The following is a 20,415-nucleotide window of genomic DNA, read 5'->3' as shown; positions in this document are numbered from 1 at the left end:
ATAAACACACATTCCTAAATCCAGTTCCGTAGGGAACAGTCAGCTAACGTCACTGAGCACTTTCTAGGTGCACAGAGTAAGGTGCTGGGAATATGAAAGTAAGTCTCCCTTCTCTGCTCCAGAGGCCTACAGCCCTAGTGGTAGAAAAATGTCAGAAACAGAACAAAGGTGTGCTGCGATGTGCTAAGGAGCCTGTGGGTATAAAGTTCTACCTGGGGGCAATTCCAGCCAAGGAGTTTATATTTTACTCTCTTAAAAGAATAGGAAACTATTAGAGCAAAAGAGTAAATGATCATATTCAGGGGTTAGCAAGAGCCCTCTGTGGCACTGTACGAGATGACTAGAAGGGGAAAAACTGGACACAAGAATTCTAGTTGGGAAGGTTAAGTAAGACTATATTGTAGTCACTGTGAGGAGGAGAATCAGTAAGATTTCAGATTAGAGTTGGCAATATCCAGAGATCAGTATTTCTTTTCAAATACTTAAAAAAAAAAATCACAATCCACAATAAGAAATCCATTTTAACATCATAACCCCATGTACATGCTTGTACATGTGTACACATACACACAGATTTTATGAAACAGTAAGACAGTGCTGTAGGCCCAAAGCACTGTCATTCTCATTATCCAGCATACGAAAATGAAAGCGACAAGAGGTGTGCTCAGATAGCTGATCTATCCTACATGGATGCTTCCTTTGCAATACTATTGATTTTAAGGTTGTTGTTGACTTGAGGCACCTTCATGCTGTCTGCATTACTTAAGTAATGATTTATCATTTGATGTGACTTGCTGTTCTTTTGTAGTCTCCCTGGTTGATTACACTGCATGGCATAATTAGGTATTCATGAGCATATATCAGAGCCAAGCTTTTAGCAAAGCTCCTTATCTGTGCAACTGATTTCTGCATGGTATTTCTGGAGTCAATCTGTTGCTACTCTTAAAATTAAATGAAAGAGGCTGCAATATCCAACTGTTAAACTTTGTTTTATAGATTATTCTGTAAAATGCCTGAAGCCCTGGACCACAGTTTTTCAAAGAAGCATTACAATGTGATGTTGATTTTGGTCTTGATGACCCTACCCTGCAGTTAGCCCCTTGGCCTGCTCTTTGTGATTTCACAGGCAAGGAGAAGTGGACACTTTTAGCCCAGAATGAATGTGTATATGGGTTCTGTTCCACTATCTCCGACGGGAATTACAAAGCACTTTCACATATATTAACAGCTAACATTTATTGGGCATTAGGAATGTGCCAGGCACTGTGCTAAACACTTGCTATGCATTATCTCAGAGTCTTCAAACCAGACCTGTAAGTACTGTTCATTTTACAGAAGCTGAAACTGATGCTTGGAAGAGTTAAGAAACCTGCCCGAGTCCACAAAGCCACTAAGGGGTGAGCCATGATTCAAATTCAGGTTTGTCTGTCTTTAGAAGCCAAACTCTTAACCAGTGGATTATATTTCATCTGTTCCTCTAAATACATTTTTTTGAGGCTTGGTGATACCAATTGATTTACCTGACTATCAGCAAATGAGTGGGAACACTAAGACTTGAACCCAAGCCATCAATGCTAAATCAGTGCTCCTTCCCCACTACCCCATAATTTAATAGCCCTAACATCGCCCTGGGCAGCAGTATTCACGGGCAGGCAAGCACACAGGAGGAAAAAAGAGAGGAAAAGCTACTTGAGGGTCATAGGTACAGCCTGAAGCTGGCTCTCTCACACTCTCTCTCCCACTTTAACATTTAAAGTCAAAAGGAAAACAGAGAAAGAATGCATAGTTAGATATGGCAGGGAGAAAAAAGTGAAACTAAATATTACTTTAGCCTAATAAAAGGCAGCTGTATAATCTACATGCCAGGAGACAGAGAAACAGTTGAAATGACAGAAAAGAGGTAGTATATGGATTAAACAAGAACATGTGTTTAAATATTTAAAGACCATCACAATCTTGTTATGGAAAAGCCAATAATAAAAATGGAAATAAAGTTAATATATCTTTCCTTTAATGAGACCAGAATAAGGAAACTGCATAAAAATAAATTCTTAGGGGTGCTTGGGTGGCTTAGTCGTTAAGCGTCTGCCTTTGGCTCAGGTCATGATCCCAGGGTCCTGGGATCGAGCCCCGCATCGAGCCCCGCATTGGGCTCCCTACTCGGTGGGAAGCCTGCTTCTCCCTCTCCCACTCCCCCTGCTTGTGTTCCCTCTCTTGCTGTTTCGTTCTCTGTCAAATAAATAAATAAAATCTCAAATAAATAAATAAATAAATAAATAAATAAATTCTTAGTATTGGAAGCTCTAGAATGCAACCCCTCAATGAGAGAAGAAATTCCATGAACTCATCCACCATGGTTATAAAAGCGCACATTTACGTAAGACAGATTTTAAAATCCGCTTATGTGCACAGGTCTAGAAAATAGATCAATAACTTAAATCAATTGCTTTTAAACAGTTAATAAAAATCCTTCACTAAAAATGATTATGAGTATCAAAGCCCAATGAAGTCTCGCATGAACACTAAAAATTATTAATGTCCAAAAAATAGGTTTTTGAAAGCAAATTAAGTAAAGCAATTTATCCCAATCTATTCTTCCTCAACAAGTTATTATTTCAGCTCTAACTGTGGTCATGTATTTTTGTTCTTGGATCTTTGCTTCCTTTTCTGGCAACATACTCAAGAATTTAAATAATTACTAGACTTTACAGAGCAGTAAATTCAATAGAATGTCTAAAAAAAAAAAACACCCTAATTTATTTTTCAACAAATATGTGTAAATGGCAGTTGAAAGTAAGGTTATTTTTATTTAAACACTGTCACAGACCAGAGTCCCAATCTGAGAGGCAGTTTAAATGGAACACTACTTCAAAAGCAAAATTCATAATGATAAATGTGCCAAGTGACATTAGAAATCTACTAATGCTAATTGGATACATTCTGAATGTATTAAATTTCCAAAGATATTTTTATGAACCCTTTGCAATTTCCTATTAACACCCATGCATGGCTGCACTTTGGATGTGCCCACAATTTGACACAATATAGGTTATTACGCTTAATAAATTTCGATCTCAGGGTGATTGCATAGTCTAAAGAAATGAGAAAAGCCTACAGTGTGAAAACACTACTTCTGAAAGGAAGGGAAAATGATATATGAAAAATCTTTAAGAGTACTAATAGAGGAAACATGGATTTGTTTTTTTCAAATATAACAATTATAGAGCTCAATGGTCACCATTAAAACCTAATATACAAAAAATTGGAAACTGTCAGCCTATGGAAAATATTAAAAAAAGTCATAAATGGTTTTACAAGTAAGTTCAAGGAGGGTTATAAATCAATTAATGATATTTCCATAGAGGTAAGTAAGCAAGTCTAGGGCATTTGGGCAACAAACCCCCCCAACCCCCAAGCTGGTAAGATCAATGGTACTGAATACAACCTGCCCCAGCTCACACTCGATCTCCTGGCACCTCTGTCAGAAGCTGAACACAGGGCTTCATAGGGTCCAACAAGCAAGAACACCAATGTTCTTTTTTTTTTTTCTTTTCAAGAAGATTTTATTTATTTGAGAGCGAGAGAAAGAAAGAGAGAGTACAAGCAGGGGTGGGGTAGAGGGGCAGAGGGAGAGGGACGAGAAGGAAGCAGACTCCCCGCTGAGTGTGGAGCCCAAAGCAGGGCAGGGCTCAATCCCATGACCCTGAGATCATGACCTGAGCTGAAACCAAGAGTCGGACGCTTAACCGACTGAGCCACCCAGGCGCCCCATAACGCCAATATTCTTACAAATCAAACGGACAGCAGAACAAAAAGAAAAACCCCACAGGTTTTGCATATATGGATATAAACACACAGATTGCTGATAGAAAAGGAAAAGAAGGCCTCTACTTCCCTGCCTTAATGCTACCGATGGCTACAAAATGTATGCGAGTCTCTAACATCACTGAGACTTCCATGGTTTACGACAACCTACATAGTTATCACTCAATGAGGACACTGTTCTTACTCTAATGTCACTGACGTAGGGACCTCTGATGTGATAAACAAGGATACAGTGTTGATTACGACTATGAAAATAAAATGTTATGACATTCTTTACAAGAGAAGAAAGCAACTTCATAGCTTCATTCCTGGAATATCCTGGTGAGGGGTGGTGTCCGACCACAAAGCAGGGTGGGGTTAGGAATGTTTGGGTATAAATGTATACACTGGACTGGCCTTCCCAGCTTCCAAGCACCCCTTCCCCATCTCTTCTCCCTCCCCATTCAGGGGAGTTTATGAGGACATCTGCTTCACTACTGAGCTCTTCTTCCCATTTCACACAAATACCTTCAGCCTGTTTAGCCTGTGTCTGATGCATGTTTAGTCTTCACAGAGGAGATACTGAGGGCCAAAGATAACATACAGTGCCTTCTGCTCCACCTCTCACAAAATACTTGTTGGGTAAGGAGGTAGGTAACAAAGCCAAATTCCAATTTTCTTAATGCAGTGAGGACTTTCCCTATTGCACAAGTCACAATATGTTTCCAATGCACAACATCTATTTTTGCACATCTGCCCAATAGCAGCTCAATTAAAAACAGGCCCATCAGACTGACACAGTTTCCTTAACTGCTCAGTTCCTGTCACGCTGCAGATAGCGGAAAAGCACTTAACGGCAGCCACGAGGCAATCTTCCAGTAAGACTTGTTAATCTTTATACAGTCATCCTCGTGCAGCCATCAAAGCGAACTTAATGACAAATCAGTTAAAATAAATTACTCTTAGGAACTTGTAAGGATCGGATAAAAAGCAAACCATATGTGACATCTCTTCGGTCCTCCCCGTGACGGCATATAATTGTCACCATCTGTGCTGTTTATTCTATTTTGCCCAGCCTATGTGCCCTCCAGATCCACACTCTGCCCTTCTCTGTCCTGTGCCGGCCCCAGGAGGCTGACCTCTGTGGATCTTGGGACTGTATCTGCATCAGTTTTGACCTTGCTCTCTGGCTTCCAGCTGGGCTCAGCCAACGGGAAGGACAGAAGAGCTCAGCCAATGGGAAGGACAGAAGAGCTCCTCCGTGCTCGGGTCGCCATGTGGCCTGGCCCCTCCTCCAGCCCCAGCTCTCCACAGCACCGGTGCCACTGCACCCCACTTATCCTTCAGGCCCAGGTGTGTTCATAGCTTCCAGCTGTCGCTAACCCCCGGGTACTTCACCAGCCCTTGCCCGCATCGCTAGAAACAATCCCGTAATTACACACTCTTCGGTCTAAACACCTGTTGCTGGTCAAGACCCTGGCTGACATCTTGTCAGCAGCCAGGGGCTCCAAGCTGGGATCACTTACATGGACTGTGTGGACAAGATCGGCCACCAGACACTGCTTCAGCTTCTCGTCGCTGCTGGTCCCATGAAGCACCAGATCAGGCATGTACGTGGGGCAATAACCTGCCAGAAGTGAGCGGCCAAAGTTTCTTACATTTGGGTTGCTGATGCTCTGAGACCTAAAACGATATCAGTCCATTAGAATACACAATTAAAGATGTACTCCCTTCTTGCATTACAACTGGAACAAAAACCCCAGGAACACAGGTAAGAAAAATCGATTCAGGGTGGTCCACTTCACCAGTCCTCCAGGAAGTGGATCATCGAAGTGGGAAAAGGAAGGGGGTTGGAAGAGGAAAAAAAGACCTTTTTTTTTTTTTTTGGATGGAAGGGTAGAAAAACCAGTGTTCTGATGGCCGGTTATGAGTTTGTTCTTGAACCTCATATCAAACATCTACCAGGTGGTCTGCACCAAGAGAGTGAAGAGAGAGAAAGTCTACTGGGGTGGGGGGGAATCTTGCCAAAAACCTGGCTTTAGGAACTCGACACATCTGCACAGGGTGGTGCCCACGACAGTGCAGAAGAACAGAAGAAACCTCTAATTACCGCTTTCAGTCATCACAGACCAAATAATCAACCTGATGGAGTGTTAAGGAAGAGGTGTTGTTTCCCAACCACTTCCTGCTGCTCTGACCTGCAGGAGAGAAGCCACATGGTGAGGGTAATACACCACCTCCCATGCAAGGCATCTGCTGCCAGCCATCTAACTTCCACTCCAATGACAGAAAATTAAAATCCCTGCTCCCCACCACCACCGCCTCCACGGTATCCTTTAGCTTCCCAAAATGTCACAAGAGTTGCAAAGACAACAAGTTGCCTCCTCACTCAGAGAGCTCAGATGCACTAGGGCCACTGATCATCCCGGGAGAAAGCGCGGGCTTGAAGCTGTGTGCATCGGGTTGGTAACACTGCTCATACTCAAGAGGAAAAAAAGGCATTATGTGTGAAACGGCTGACAGTACCTCATGTGTCCATGCGGGTGACGTCGGGAAAACAGTATTCAAACCCAGTTCCCTTGGCTTCCCGACCGGCCAGTGTTACCTTGGCAGAGGCAGCTCCACTTCCAAGGACCCTTCAGTCCGGTCATCGCTGTGCTCCAGATTCAGCGAGGCTGAAGCACACGCTTCCTCGTCACTGTCTCCAAGAGCGCTATCTGAGCTTTCGTTTCTGGGAATGTCTCCTTCCATCCTGAAGTTGGCCTTCCTGTTGGCATCCCCACAGGGGACATCTGCAGTGCCCGAGAAGCCAGAGTCCTGCTGTGCACACCTGCTTGGAAAAGGCTGTAGCAAAGGGCCTTCTGCATCCTTCAAAGGCAAACGTCTTGTTTTCTCCAGCATCCTCACTCCAGTTCCTGCCTCACTGTTGTCAGGTGCCAGTGAGTCAGCAGACGGGTCGGGCTGCCCAGCAGCATCTGCTACCACCTCGGTTTTCATGCCTCTGTCCTCAGCAAAATCCCTCTCAAATGCACCTTCATCCCTCTCACAAGATGGACTCTGAGGACAGTGGACATTCTTCTGGAAACCGGGTGTGAAGGAGCACCTAGAAACCTGCGGGTCCTGAGGCACGTCAGCGGCCGTCCCAGACTTAGCCGAGGGATGGCAGGCTAACTCTGGATATTGTCTACAGGCCGTTAGCCGCTTCTCCATTTTTTTTGTGCGGCTTTCAAAGTCAGACTCTGGAGATACGGAACTTCCAATTTGGAAAGTGACCTTCTCTAAGGGGGGTTTCTCCCAGGAATGTCTGTCAGGGCAAGGCCAGGCTGCTGACCGGTCTGCGAGTTTCGTAGGCATCTCCCCTTTCAAGTCCTCACTGACAGTCTGCTGGCTGATCTTCACTCCAGCCTCCAGCCCCTCACAGCTGGAGAGTCTTGAAGAGCCATCTCGTGGTGCCTCGTTTTCACTTTCTTCCTCCCCACAAAATGTGCCCTGAGGTTTCCAAGAGTTGTCCAAGGCTGGCTCTTGGAATCCCATGCTGCAGACCTGAGAACTCTGCTCTGGCCTTTTGTGTCCTTCTTTGTCAGGTTTGGAACACAGGTCTCTAATGTCAGTGCCCTCTGGTGACACACCCAGCCCCTCAGGCCTGGGGCTCCTTCCCTCGGCCATAGTAGGTGGCAGGATAGGGGGAAGGAGAGCAGGCTCACTTCTCACCGTGACCACCACATACTCAGACTCCTCTACCTCTCCCCTCTCCAAGGCTGTGGTGATGTTGCTCCCATTTAACACTTGGTCACCTTCACCGTGACTCCCACTCCAGGTCAGCTGGTTCTCTTGCAGCTCAGAGCAACGGAGAAAGTAGGTCAGGACGTAAAGTATGCGTTGGACCAAATCCTTCTGCTTCCCCACCACGACGGTGCGAGTCAGCCTCACTGGAGAGCCAATGGCTCCGTAAAGATCACCTAAGAGCAAAAGAGACACAAAGACAAAGTCGTCTGGGGCAAGACACGTCATGGATATGTCAGCTTTTATGAGAGAAGGACAGACGACTTACACTCTCAAATTAGAGCTGCTTCTTCACACACCTAACTGAGGCAAAAAGGTAATTCCTAGTAATGCCCACGTTTTAGTTTTGCCTCTCTAATGGGAAGTGTGCCTGGGAAGGCTGAGGCCCGCCACTCTCGGGGCACAGGTGTACCTGGTGTACACAGCCCTCCCTGTGCTTGTCAGGTCTTCCCAGGCCGCTCACTGGGCTGGCCAGCTCCCACGAAAGCCAGCAGCCTCAATATGGGGCCAAATCAAATACTGTATCTTAGAAATTAGAATGATGAGATTTTTTTCCCCCCCCAGAAGAATCCCAGGACAATAGGCCTTGGGGCAAAATCCAAGTTCAGGGATCTATGAACAAAAGTGCAGTGAATCAATTCAAAATACTTAATGACATGGTCTGCTCAGAATTCCCTCAATACACACACACACACACACACACACCCCAACTAGAATCAATCTGATTAACAAGAAGAAATCACTTAGTCATGAAAAATGAATCTATTTCCTATTACTTCACATGAAAATTCTACTGGATGAAAGTATGTCCCATAAGTTATATCCTGACAGGCTGATTAAAAACTACCTAATGAACCACAAAAATTTAGTTTAAAGGTGGAAGAAGGCCAAGTAAGGGCAAATGTGTCAATGAGCCCAGCAGTGTAAGCTTTTCACGGAAAGTATTTAAGTGCCTATTGAAATTATTGCATTTTATAATCTGCTTATTACATTTGGTAAGTTGTACATTTGATACTTCGATAATAACACTGACAATTATAACAAAAAGCCACCATTTACTGACTGTGTAGGCACAATGCTACGTGTTTGTGTCTCTGTATAACCAACCCTGAGTTAGAAACCATTATGGGAATAATCAGAAGGCTGGACTAAATCAAAACTTGAAAAGATACCAAATAAAGGAGAGGAGGTACACGGGTACAGTTATAAATAAGAACTCGGGAAGTTAGAACTCATCTGAGGAATGTATCTGGAGAGGAGGGAATGCATTTTTATAAGGGGATATACTAGATAAAACTAATTAAATCGATAGATTAAGACAGGAAAAGGTGATGGGAACCATCAGGAAGTACTCCCCCGTGTAAGGCTACTGCTCCTGATGACACACAAAGGGCAGAACACAGCTGCCTTTAAAGGATCCTCGCTATAAAAAAAGACTACAGACTAACAGAGCTTTATCTTTGAGGCTTTTACAACCGACAAGTCAAGAATCCAAAAGAATAGCTCAGGACTATCGTCTGATGCTAGGACGAGTACTTCTGTTTGAGAAAACTTTCCTGACTGCTTATTGCTGCAAGGTGTCAGAGTCATCTCGGGACTCCACGGGGCATGCTGTTCAATCAGTCTCAATGCTAACAAAGAAGATCACCACTACGTATCTGAAACCTGGTACAAAAAAACCACAGAGGAAAGAAAGGCCACTCAGAATGACAATATTATTTTTCAGCAATGCAGTTAACATCTGCTTTGTACATTTTAATACTCATAAATGGAAAAAAGAAAACAAGGAATGCTATTAAAAATATAATTTATAATAATTTAAACTATATAAAGTAATGACAGCAATGTGTGTGGAAACCGTGCCTTTATTTTAGGGTCAACCTTCGTAAAATAATGCATCATTAAAATAATAGACCTATAATACTAAAGATTTACAGGATCCTGAACTGGAAGACAATTATTTGAGTCTCCGGGCTGACAAAGCTACTAATTTTAAAGTAAATTCCTTGGTTTTCATGAGTATAATTTTACAAAATGAAGAAGTTGCACAACAGCGAGAACAGACAACACTACTGAACTTAGAAATGGTTAAGATGGCAAATGTTATGATCTGGGCTTTTTTTAAAACCACAATTTAAAATATAAATTTAAGGGATGCCTGGGTGGCTCAGTTGGTTAAGCATCTGCCTTCGGCTCAGGTCATGATCCTGGAGTCCTGGGATCTGGGATCAAGTCCCTGCATTGGGCTCCTTGCTCCGTGGGGAGCCTGCTTCTCCCTCTGCCTGCCCTGTGCGTTCTCTCTCTCTTTCACAAATAAATAATAAAATCTTTTAGAAATAACTTTTAAAAAGAGAGAAAATGAGAGGAAGATGGAGGGGGAAAAAGGGGTAAAAAGAGTATCTGCAGGTGAAAGAGAGAGGCTGAAGGCAGAGTGTGCAGGGAAGTAGGAAGGGCGCTGGGTGTGGGGAAAGGAGATTCCTGAAGGGAAGTAGACAAAAGGGCACCAGCAGGAAGGAGTGAGGAGTGAGAAGGAGCGAGAAGGAGCGAGAAGGAGCGAGAAGGAGCGAGAAGGAGCGAAGAGCAGGCGGAGGAAGAGACAGGGAGGAAGAGACATAGCCAGCCCAGAGAACAGAGAGAGGATTCCAGAAGGAGGAGGGCAAGATAGAGAAAAGGGTTAGAAGGAGAAAGAGATGAGGTGGGCGGTGGAGAGCTACTAACAGCAGAGAACCTGAGAGAAGCAAAAAGAGGTGGACGAGGTAAGCAAAGCAGTGAGGGGGACACCTACAGAGGGGGACGGAGAGGGGGATGAGAAAAAGTATCGAGGGGACGGTGAAAAGATAGAAACTAGAAAGCTGAGAAACTGAGAACTTAGGAGCACTGTGAAGAGCGGGTGGTAAACGGAGAGGGTGGGAGAGGTGGGGAATATGGAGGCAGAAGAGAGACAGAGGGAGAAACTGAGACAAAATTTTTTGAAGGGCCACTTACTCCTAGATGACCTTCTAATAAATGTGTATATGCTATGAAGTTCCCAGTGTTTCCCCAATCCCACACATGGTAATTTATTGTATCTTTATTATTATTTGGTTCAAATTATCTTCTAATTTCTCTTGTGAAATCTTCTTTGGCTTTTGGGTTTTATTTAAATGGGTTGTTTAATTTCTGAGCAGGTAGGAATTTTCTCTTTTTTTTTTTTTTTTTTATCGATTTGTAGTCTAATTCCCCTGCATTCTGAAAAATACAATTTAAACTTTAGGAGAAAAGAAAATGAAGATATTTCAGACATTTTTACTTGTATTAATTTAAACCGACGACCCCAAATGTTTTATGAGGAGAAAAGCTGCTTTTCATTTCCACAAATTCTTGAGGTCATTAGTGTCATAAAAGAGACCCACATGGAACTCCTTCAATCAGTGGTGAAAGAAAGTGGCTTTCAAACTACGCCTACCCATCCTGAGAGAGAAATGCATTTATACTGCAGCCTCACTCACCCTCTGAAAGAAACATTTTACAAAACAGTGTATGTGTCACTGATATTTTCTACTATACTGACCCTTCTAAATGCTTTTTTGACCCACTAAATTGCTTCCACAACCCACCAATGGCTAGTAATCCGTTTAGAGAGCCCATGTGTAGAGTGAGGCAGAGGTGAGGAGTAAGCCAGGGAAGGGTTACTTTGTGAAGGGCTCAAGGGCTAGCTGCTTTCAGCTTCTCTCCTCCCTTCCTGGGAGTGCCAGGGAGCCAGGCAGACGTGGGCACAGCACTGGTACCGGTCCTGGCAAGCGCTCAGATAAGCCTTTGAAATAATTCAAGATAAAGCCCTTTCTATTACTTAGGAACCTCGATTAAAATTACATCCACATCGTCGTATATTCCCAGAAATTTATATTTACTGCGACTTGGTAAATATTTAATGAAAATAATAATAATTGGAAGTGGCTCCCCTGTCAAATTACTGAAGCCGCTTGATTTTCTGTAATAATGGAAACTCAACCGTCATTTACATTTGGCTTTACGAAGCTATCACATGAGTCTGTGCTAGGGTCTCAGCCCCTCTCACACTGCTCTGTCAACAGCCAGACCCCAGCTGGATTGTCTGGGGGTGGGGAGGATTGGAGACTTTCAATAATACGTGACCTACTGGGATGCCTGGGTGGCTCAGGTGGTTAAGCGTTCTACTCTTGATTTCAGCTCCTGGGGCTTGGAGCTCAGTGGGGAGTCTGCTTGGGATTCTCTCTCTCCCTCTGCCCCTCCCTCTCCATTCATGAGTGAGTGTGCTCATGCTCTGTTTAATAAATAAATAAATAAATAAAAATAAAAAATAAAAATAAATAAATAAATAAATAAAATCTTTAAAAAAATAATACACGATCTACTACATGACTGTGAGCCCATGGGAAGGGACTTGGCCTTGTTATACTTAACACCAGGAATTAATGGCTCTCAATTAGTTAAATTTCAAATGAGAAGCATGTCTAATTATAAATACATTTATCTAATTAAGGGCAAACTGCTTAATTAGCATTGTTTTTAAATGGGCGACCAGGCAGCATGAAACACCACGTTTCCTTAATATCAAGCCCCCTTCCCTTTGCCACTTAATGATACTACATTTTTTAAAGACTGTTGTTCCATAACAAGAACAATGCTCCGTTCTCCCCGAAACTATAACCCAGAGTGAGGCACGCTCTGAGTTCTTTTCTGAGCTCAGTACTGACTGGTTGTGTTAAATCTGTTCCTAACATCCATAAATTCTTTAATCAATTCATTTAACATGTACCCATTATCCCCCTATCTGTGAGACATGTTTTCTCTTTCTTACATACAGGACACAAGGGCAAGACATCTTTATTATCTATAATATGAGGACAATAAGAATGAGAATCTAATTAGTTAATACACGTAAAAAGCACTAAAAACAATGCCTTGCTCACAGTGTCGGCTTTCATTATTGTTATTATAACACGCTGTTTTCTGAGATTAGAGTGCACCTCCCTAGTCTGTACTTCTGAAAGTGTCCTTTTAACATTTCTGCAAGTATGCTTTCCTTGAAAATCCCCTCCATCCCTTCGCTCTGTCTCCTGGTGCCCCTCTAATGTCAGTATTTTCACCAGCAGCGTAAATGACAAAAGTACTCTATGCAGAACTAATTCCCACAGCAACCATGAGCTACTATCATCCCATTTTACAGACGAAGAAACTGAGGCACAGAGAGGTTAAGGCACTTGCCCACGGAGACTGGATTTGATCTATGCAGTCGGGCTCCAGCTCCCATGCTCTTCCCCCTTCATACCATACTGTCTCTCTCTTGCATCCTTCTACACACTCCTATCAAAGGAGTAAGCAGGATGTTTCGTGATCGTCTGAATACAAATCTGCCACCTCCGTATCCCTGGCATCTAGCACAGGATCTGGATCAGAGTGAGTAGCAAGTATAACTTTGTCACTCTGTTTGATGAGGGAGAGGTCCCAGAGTAAACCTGTTCTGCACATGAACCCAAATAGGCCACTTTGATGTCACAAGTCCCAAATTCCATAACCAACTACGCCAAAGCATTAGGTGATCCTATGCCATGCCTAAGTACGAAGCTGTAAGGAAACAGACATCACCAACTAATTGCAAGGAAGCAGTGTAGAGAAAGACAAGGTTCCTAACTTAATCTAAAATTATAAAGGTAGTAAAATTATGCACTACTTTCTTTTTTCTCCTATTTTTTTCCTATCGAGTCCATCCTAGAGAACAGTGGTTCTCAGCCAGGAGTGTCTTGCTGCCCAAGAACAACGTCTGGAGACATTTTTGACTGTCACAACTCTGAAGGGGGGTTTTCACTGGGAGCTGGTGAACAGAGGCCAGTGATGCTGCTAAACATCCTACAATGCACAAGACAGTCCCCTCTACCCCCCCACCCTGCCCCCAAAGAATTATCTGGTCCAAACATCAATGATGCTGAGCTTAAGAAACCCTGCTGTGGGCTGAGCTGCCGCTGGTCAACTACTGCTTCAGCCGAGCCGAACAAAGCTGCCGGCAGCGGGGAGAGGAACGCAGAGACTCACAACTAGGATCTGTGGGCCAATCTCCTACTCTCTGTCTGCCCCATGACAACTCCTGAATCGCCGGGATGGAGAGCCAATATCCACAAAAAACTCGAGCATTTTCTCCATTCCATCCCATAGAGACTCTGAATAGCCAAATTAGGTACTAACCCAGCTGTGCCCAGAGAGGATTATATGGATGTGTTTTGGCCAGTGTGTTCACGGACTGAGAGGTGCGTTTCTCTGAGGCTTTAATGGGAGGGTGATCAACAGGCATGACGGTCGGGACCCAGGCCAGGTGGTAGGTTAACACTGCAGTCAGTAAGGCAGCAAAAAACCTTGGAGAAATGGGAGAAAATACGAGATGATCAATGCAGGAAGCAGCATGTCACGTGCAGCACATCCACTGGCCATGGAAGCTGCAGCCAAGGCTCTAGAGAGCTGACGCTTACTGGTTTTTGCTGATCTGTTCTATCAGAAGTGTAAACTCCTTGAGAAAGCGCTGGCAGAGCTGGGTTTTTTCCAAAGTGCTGGACATCATGGTAAGCCATACAGGTTCAGCTATCCTTGGAACAGAATATAAGTTCCAGATCGTTCCTCTACAGAAAAGAGAAGGGATACACAAAACTGTCACAGATATCATTTTGGATCTTCTCTGCATAAAGGAATAAAGAAGAAAACAATAATCTGAATCTATGCAGCCCTTAGGGATTCAAGCAGTATATAAGTCAGGGATCAGCCAACTATGATCCACAAGCCAAATCTGACCACCATTTTTCTTGTAAATAACATTTTGTTGGAATGCAGCCATGCTCATCTGTCTAAACATTATCTGTCGCTGCTTTTGCGTAATGGCAAAGTTGAGGAGCTATGACAGAGGCCCTTTACAGAAAAGGTATACTAACCCTTGAAATAAAATATTCATTTTTAAAGCAATTTATTTAGTACCGAACTTTACGGCTATTTTTTTAAAGATTTTTATTATTTATTTGTCAGAGAAAGTGAGCGAGCACAAGCAGGGGGAGTGTGAGGCAGAGGGAGAAGCAGACTCCCTGGGAGCCCAATGCAGGGCTCGATCCCAGGATCCTGGGATCATGACCTGAGCCGAAGGCAGATGATTAACCGATTGAGCCACCCAGGCGTCCTGACAGCTGTTTTTATAGTAAAGAAATAAAGGAAGAAAGTATATGCTCTATCAAAAATGTGACCAAAGGCGGGTGCCTGGGTGGCTCAGCTGGTTAAGTGTCTGCCTTCAGCTTGGATCAATGATCCCGGAGTCCCAGGATCAAGTCCCGCGTCGGGCTCCCTGCTCGGCGGGGGAGCCTGCTTCTCCTTCTGACCCTTACCCCTGTCATGCTCTTTCTCTCTCAAATAAAAGAAAATCTTAAAAAAAAAAAAAAATGTGACCAAAGGCAACTCAACACTCCCAATTTCCAGTTGGTGCTTTAGTTCTCTAAACCAAAGCACTCTACTCATTTCAGATGGAAAAACTACATTAAGTGCCTCTTCTTCACTATAATATATACTGAGTTTTTATATGGACCAACAGAATCAAATTCTTAGAACTATAAGCTATTAGCAAAACTGACTAATACAGCTCTATCACTTTATAGATTCAGAAACAGGCCTAGAGAAATTAAGTTACTTGCATACAACATTGAACGACAAGGTCAGGATGAGACTTCAGGTCTCCCAACACCTGGTACCAAGGGCTCTATTGCAAGCTCATGACTCAAGTGTTTTTCCAAAGAATACACTAACTTAGCTTAGGATCTCCACTGGAAAGTACATCCACTCCAAATAAAGAGAGCTGAGACATATTCTGACATGATTTCTAGCCATGTGCCTAGAAGAATTGAGACGCACTAGAATTCCACCTTGACCAAAAAACATTTGCCTAGTTAGGCAGCAATGACAAGCGACAGTCACATGGAACTGGGATTTATTTACAAAAGCTAAGGTCTCCAATTGCCAACACTTTACTTTGTCACCATTTCTGGAGGGGAAGATTGCTGAAATAAGAATAAGACTTGTCTATGAACAAGTGAGGCTCTCTGGTTCTGTACTTTCAGATTCCGGACCTCTGAAAAATTAATACTTTCATTAAACTAGTACAACTTCACACTATTTCTCAACTATATGACTTAGGTCTTAACATTAACCACCAGATAATGACTGATGTGTTACCTGAGTACTTTATACATAACCCAGGGTTCAAAACTACTGGGGATTTTGCTCCAAGAAGCATTATGTAATTCACATGAAACATCAAAAAAATGTTCTAAAATTCTAAGAACTGTAAAAAATATTTTTATCCTTCAGCTACAGAATAACAGTTTAACTCATTAGCTCATGACCCATTTGGAATGTGATTCCACTACCCATTGAAACTGGCTCAAAGAAATGGTCTGAGAACCCCAGCTCAGCATGGTGAAGGAGAACCCCATCCACTACACTACACCTTCTTACCCAGATATTAGGAGCAAGGACTATAGGACTCCAGAGTACAAAGATCATGAATGAAAAACTGACAGTGAAGATACACTAGGGTGATCATATAATTTGGTGTTCAGACCAGGACACTTACGAGAGGACACTGGGTATAAACAAGGATTGTCCTGGCAGACTGGAAGGTCTGTATATGACATATACACTCTCTCCAGCTACGCTGTGGATAAACAGCCCTGAACCCATGTTTCCACATCTGTAAAATGGGGCTAGTTAACAGTGCTTACTCCTAAGGCTTTTGTGAGGATGACATGAAATAATGAACAGGCTTGTAATGAACACCTAAACATTAGTTTTCTCCATTCATCTTGTTAAAAGCAATCGAAGACTGGATGACAGGCAGCAGTGTGGATTCCACGGTGCTCAGTGACCTAAACTTTTTGCTCCGGTTGGTCTTGATTTCCATCTTGAGGGAAGGAGTTGCTGAAGTGGGTAATAACTGCAGGCCCCCCAATTCTTCCAAGTGATGGTTTCTATGATCCCTAGATCCACGGCTGCCGCTGCTACTGCCATTTATCAATTTACCCTCTGGGATTTGCCAGACACTGTCAACGTACCTGAATTCTCCCAGAGCTTCCATCAGACGGCTGACATAGAACTGGACACGGAGACTTGATTCTGCTATCTTCCTGCAGGAGATCATGGCCTCCATGGAAGAGAAAACAAACCAAATTACTCTCTGAGAAGAAATTCCTTTATAACTGTCTACTACTGGGCTTTTATTAATAAAATAGTATTATAACCAAAACATTCAATGTGGTAATGACTTAAGGCATCAGGAAAGAGTGATCTCCTTTCCTAAAATACTCTAGTATCTGGTATCTGATATCAACCTGCCTAAGGGTCTATTACTGTTGTAGACGATTAAACTTCTCTAAAAAAGTAATCTGATACATTAAACGATGAGATGCTACCACCTTAAAGCCCCATAATCACTTCTCTATTTGACACTAGAACTACATTCTTATTACCTTTTCAATGGCACTCTTCAGCCTGTTCATGTGAGATTCAAACAGGGGAAAATGAGAAAAAAAGAAGTCCTGGAAATTCCTTTGTGCTTCTTCTTTCTCACACAGAGAGAAGATGATGCTTATGGCAATTTTCTTCCTCCGAACTATGGCTGGATTAGAACTGCACGTTTCTTCAGCCAGGCTGAATGTCTCATCTGTCGACCTAAAGGAAAAATAAGTTGGAAAAGTTGCCATGCATCAAAGAATCACACTGAGGATAAACTGTAATGCCAGGGGATGACATTTAGAAAGCAAACCCAGACCACTCAGAGTCTCAACCAAGTTTGTCTGCTTCCAATTCTTTCTCTTGTCTAATTCTCTGTCATGAAAAATGAAAACATCAACTTACCACATGGTATTTTCCAACATGAAAAGAAACTTAAATAAAACCTAAAAGTAACTTTAAATGCCCTCTTAGTCTTTTTCCCTTGGATTATTTTACATCAGACCGGTGGTATTTAGGGAGGGGGGAGACACATCTGGTCACTCAAAACACAGGCCCTTTGTTTTGGTTGATAGATACCAATAGATAGGAACTTTAGAAGGGAAATGATCCTGTGGTATTCTGTTTAACCAGTGCGTCATGTTTGGAAATTTACTGGTGGTTGAGGCTTACTTTCCCAAGGCTATTAAAACCATTAGATGAAGTAACTCCAGTAAATGCTCAGATTAAGCCATGCAATTGATTAAGCTCTCTGGGAAATCCCCAAGCAGAAAGACATATCTCCCGTCTGGGTAGTCAAATTCTCAAAAAAAAAAAACCCCAAAACAAAAAACCCTTAAGATTCTTTTGAGAGACTCTGCTTCTATGATAAGAGAGAATCATGAAGCCAGTAAATTATCAATATGTTCTCAATCTGTCTTAAGGGGTAAGACTCACAAATATGGCCTAACCCTGTCTCTTACTAAACTATTCTGAAAAACCAGCATTGACTACCACATAGCTACTAACAGCAAAACTGAAAATAATTTTTTTTTGCACAAAGATACCAAAAGCAAAGTACATAATACCTGCACATGAAAGCTCCCTGCCCCGCACACAGGAGGTATGCAATTAGCTTTCTCTTTCTCACCAACTTCCATCATTTAGTCTGGCATCTCCGCCGAAGACGGGAGGGTACTGCTTCCTCTGTTTTCTTTACCATAAATTACCACAAAACAATTACTTACGCTTGGCAGGGTTCAAGGCAGTTGGCCTTTATACTCCTGATCTTAAACTTACTTGGTGCTCTACTACTCACAGCCTATAATGTTCCTGTGATTTCAAACATCTCCATATCTTTGAAAACAGGCATACATCAAACGTTTTATGGTCAGGAAAGCCATTTTATTTTGAAGGAAAGGAGACAGACATCTTGTTCTAAGCTCAGAAAGGATACGCCATTGTTTCTCTCAACTTTAAGCGAGATCCCCGAGATGTAGATGTGGTTGATAAATCAGTAATAGGCTCTCACTAACAGACAAGCCACTGACAGGACATGATCTCCAGGTGCTGTTGTAAAGGCTGTGCATTCTAATAAACCATCAACTGTATTTTCCGAAAAATTCCTAGATCCTAATCATCTGCTCATCAGAAAAAAAATCTTGAGCCTCTCTTAAGACTTTTACTTAGTTTCATACAATGAAATTTCATATGGTAAATACTCTTCTTTTCCAAAGTACCTCTACTATAACTTTGTTTTTTGCACCAGTTTATTTCTATTTTATATAGGAAGCTCTGAGCCAACACTTTCTTGTAACCCTTTTGTTGTCTGGCATCTCCTATTTCTCTTCTTTTTCAAAAGTAAAATGACTGTTTCAGTCCACTCATCTTCAGCCAATGTGGTCTTTAATAATGAAACTGTAATAAACACTTAACCCTATGCAGGTTTCTGCATCATCTTCATCTCTCTTACAAACAATAGCCAACTCTGTCTTAACGTAGCAGAGAGTGCCACCTACTGCATTTCTGAAAAATTTCCATGGCTACAATAGCGTGGAGAGCTCTTATTCGCTTCACTGTTCTCTCTCTACTGAATTCCAAAGCAACTGGGCTTCATTCTGTAGTCTTGGATTAACCACACAAACTGGAATAAATCAGTTCACACAGTACTGTGATTATATCTTTAAATTATTCCACAATGAAAGAACGTTTCAGAATGTTTTAAAACATTTGAGTATGCACCCAATACTACAACATCTCCTCACCCTCAAGTCACCATGTAGAGGTACACAGGCCTTTTTGCAAATGTGGAACTGAGGCAGAGTGATTCATCAACTTGCTTTAGGAACAGAAAGTTTCTTAGTGACAATGTTGGAGCTAGAACCCAGGGTTTCTGTCTTCTAAGCTAGGCTCATTTCCTGGATGTTGGAAAGGAGCAGGGACTCTGCCCCATGTCTGATCCATCTGCTGGTCTTCATGCCATCAGGTGCATCCTGCCAGATGGAGCACTGAAAGGAAATAGCTGGGAGCAATCACATCAGCTGACAGGACTTCGAGTCAGGGAAAGACCCCTGCAATGCACTTAAGTTTTCTCCTTACAAAAAAGTCAAATAGAATTTTGTTGACACTTATGAATAAGCATTTACATACATTATTTTTGCCTCAAGATCATAAATAAAGCAATAACTATGATTTTTTAAGTACATCTCAAGAATCTATAATTGATATCAGGACTGCTTAGTCTAATTGTTTTTGTCAGCTTTGAACTTAATCTGAATCTATGTATTATATTAGGACATAGGAAATTGCCATTTTTGTAGGTCAGAGAACAAACCCGCCGCAACTTTATATGGCTGTTCAATTTTAATATCTTGGTCCTTTAGGGTTTCCGTCGCCTCACTAAGAGATGAAATCTCTGCAGTTTCTCTTCTATTACAGGTGATACTTCCCCACCAGCTGGTAAATGCCCAGGCCTGACTCCCCATCCAGCAACCAAAATTTACCACCTGGCACAGCAGGGGGCCTGGAGACAGGAGTATCCAAAGTAGAACCAACTGTTAAGGATTGTGAAATCATCCTTTTTACCTTAACTCCCTTAGGGAGTTTTTGATTACTGTGAATTTCCTCTCAAAGCCAGAGGCAATCATATTTTTGGTACCTACACTATTCTCCTATCTGGCATAAAAAATTAATTTTCCTACCTACATACCTGCCAAAAGCAAGAGATCAACTGCAACATCTTTAAATGAAGGGATCTTCACAGGAATAGTGATCAATTCAAAATGTCAGCCGCACTTACGTCCTGTGTGTGCCAGCTTCATGGGCATGAGACCCCACTCACACAGAGCCCTGTTCCCA

The 20,415-nt window shown here is 42.5% G+C and overlaps 1 protein-coding gene across 4 annotated transcripts in view; it reads right to left on the bottom strand.

Moving 5' to 3' along the window:
- The window catches only part of FNIP2 (folliculin interacting protein 2), a 137,848-nt gene that overhangs the window by 19,537 nt on the left and 97,896 nt on the right, over nt 1–20,415 (bottom strand). For all 4 annotated transcript variants that reach the window (XM_078069367.1, XM_078069368.1, XM_078069369.1 and 1 more), the window contains 6 exons: nt 17,097–17,298; nt 16,683–16,771; nt 14,070–14,216; nt 13,789–13,955; nt 6,410–7,763; nt 5,331–5,487 (listed from right to left, as the gene is read on the bottom strand). In XM_078069367.1, coding sequence (XP_077925493.1) covers nt 5,331–5,487; nt 6,410–7,763; nt 13,789–13,955; nt 14,070–14,216; nt 16,683–16,771; nt 17,097–17,298 — 2,116 coding nt within the window. The remainder of the gene's footprint in view (nt 1–5,330; nt 5,488–6,409; nt 7,764–13,788; nt 13,956–14,069; nt 14,217–16,682; nt 16,772–17,096; nt 17,299–20,415) is intronic.

This window comes from Halichoerus grypus, chromosome 3, assembly GCF_964656455.1.
Source record: "Halichoerus grypus chromosome 3, mHalGry1.hap1.1, whole genome shotgun sequence".
Classification (NCBI taxonomy): domain Eukaryota; kingdom Metazoa; phylum Chordata; class Mammalia; order Carnivora; family Phocidae; genus Halichoerus; species Halichoerus grypus.
Note: the sequence above shows the minus strand (reverse complement) of the source record. Positions and strands in the feature narration are given on the sequence as shown.